The sequence below is a fragment of the Dama dama genome, chromosome 13 (genome assembly GCF_033118175.1).
Source record: "Dama dama isolate Ldn47 chromosome 13, ASM3311817v1, whole genome shotgun sequence".
Classification (NCBI taxonomy): domain Eukaryota; kingdom Metazoa; phylum Chordata; class Mammalia; order Artiodactyla; family Cervidae; genus Dama; species Dama dama.
This window is the reverse complement of record NC_083693.1, coordinates 76799399-76801053: the sequence shown is the minus strand read 5'-3', so window position 1 is coordinate 76801053 and position 1655 is coordinate 76799399. Positions and strand designations below refer to the sequence as shown.

General features: G+C 50.8%; 1 gene segment (V, D, J or C); it reads left to right on the top strand.

Moving 5' to 3' along the window:
• The first annotated feature begins 363 nt into the window (after window positions 1–363).
• Window positions 364–1141, top strand: LOC133068319 (immunoglobulin heavy variable 4-59-like). The segment is given in 2 exon segments: window positions 364–469; window positions 552–1141. Coding segments are annotated over 2 exon segments (621 nt in total).
• The last annotated feature ends 514 nt before the right edge of the window (window positions 1142–1655 follow it).

Sequence of the window (1655 nt, the reverse complement as noted above, 5' to 3'; positions counted from 1 at the left end):
CGAGTTTGTGTCTGACACCTGAGTGGTCCTTGAATGTGTGGTGGGCTTTTGTTGAGTGAAGGTAAACACCTCCCTGGGGTTAAAGTCTCTTCCCAAAATCTGACTTTGTTCCCTGACAGCATCATTTTTCCCGAACAACCCTCCCTCATCATTCCATTCCTCCATAAACAGTCTTCCTGGCAGGGGGAGGGGGACCGCAGGAGGGGCTGAGTTCTCTGATTGAACAGTTAGCGTCCTCCTCACGGGGCGAGGTCCATAGACTGAACCTCCTTTCATTGTTTTCTGTTTTTATGCAGAGGCCCCTCCCACATGCAAAGATCCACTCAGGTCACAGGCTGGAAACAAAGCACCAGGTCACTTAAATTCAGGCTCCTCCTCAGGCTTGAAGAGGTTTCAGGAGCGGTGACTCTCATCTGCTCGAAGATGAGCCCACTGTGGACCTTCCTCTTCGTGCTGTCAGCTCCCAGCGGTGAGTGTCTCTGGATCAGACATGGGCACGTGGGGAAGCGGCCTCTGAGCCCGTGAGTCACCGTGCTTCTCTCTGTCCACAGGGGTCCTGTCCCAGGTGCGGCTGCAGGAGTCGGGACCCAGCCTGGTGAAGCCCTCACAGACCCTCTCCCTCACCTGCGCTGTCTCTGGATTCTCACTAAGCAGCAATGCTGTAGGCTGGGTCCGCCAGGCTCCAGGGAAGGCGCTGGAGTGGGTTGGTGCAATAGGTTATAGTGGAAGCACATGCTATAACCCAGCCCTGAAATCCCGGCTCAGCATCACCAGGGACACCTCCAAGAGCCAAGTCTCTCTCTCACTGAGCAGCGTGACACCAGAGGACACGGCCGTGTATTACTGTGCAAAGGACACAGTGAGGGGAAGTCAGAGAGAGCCCAGACAGAAACCTCCCTGCATGGGCGCCCAGGACCACCAGGGGGCGCTCAGGGCCACCTCGTTCAGGACTGCGCGCAGGAGCAGGTGCCCCGGGGCGCCGGGAGGGAACTCCTGTTTGAATCTGGTTTTCTCGTCCCGCCCAGCGATTCCCTGGAAACCTCTTCTGTGTCCTCACTGTTCCATTTTTGTGGTTTATACTGCTTTCATTAATCTTCACGTAGTTTTTATTTTGCCTCCAAGTTAGTTGTGTGTGAGTGTGTATATATATAGATAGATATATCTGTCTGTATGGATCATATAACAACACACACATGTAATCCAATACTCAGTAATTGTGTGTTTTCTGTTTTATTTTTCTTCTTGTCAAAGAGATCAATACAACTCTGAGTCTCACCATCAGTTTTTTTATTTATTTACTTTGTATTGAAGGATATTTGCTTACAGACTTTTACTGTTTTTTGTCAAATCTCAACATGAATTAGCCATAGGTATACATATATCCCCTCCCTTTTGAACCTCCCTCCCATCTCCCTCCCCAACCCACCGCTATAGGCTGATACAAAGCCCATATTTGAGTTTCCTGAGCCATACAGCAAACACCCATTGGCTATGTATTTTGCGTATGGTGATGTAAGTTTCCATGTTACTCTCTGCATGCGTCTCACTCTCCTCCCCTCCCCCCATGTCCGTAGGGCGCTTCTCTACCTGTTGCTCCATTTAGTTCCGTTCAGTCGCTCAATCGTGTCCGACTCTTTGCAACCCCATGAATCGCA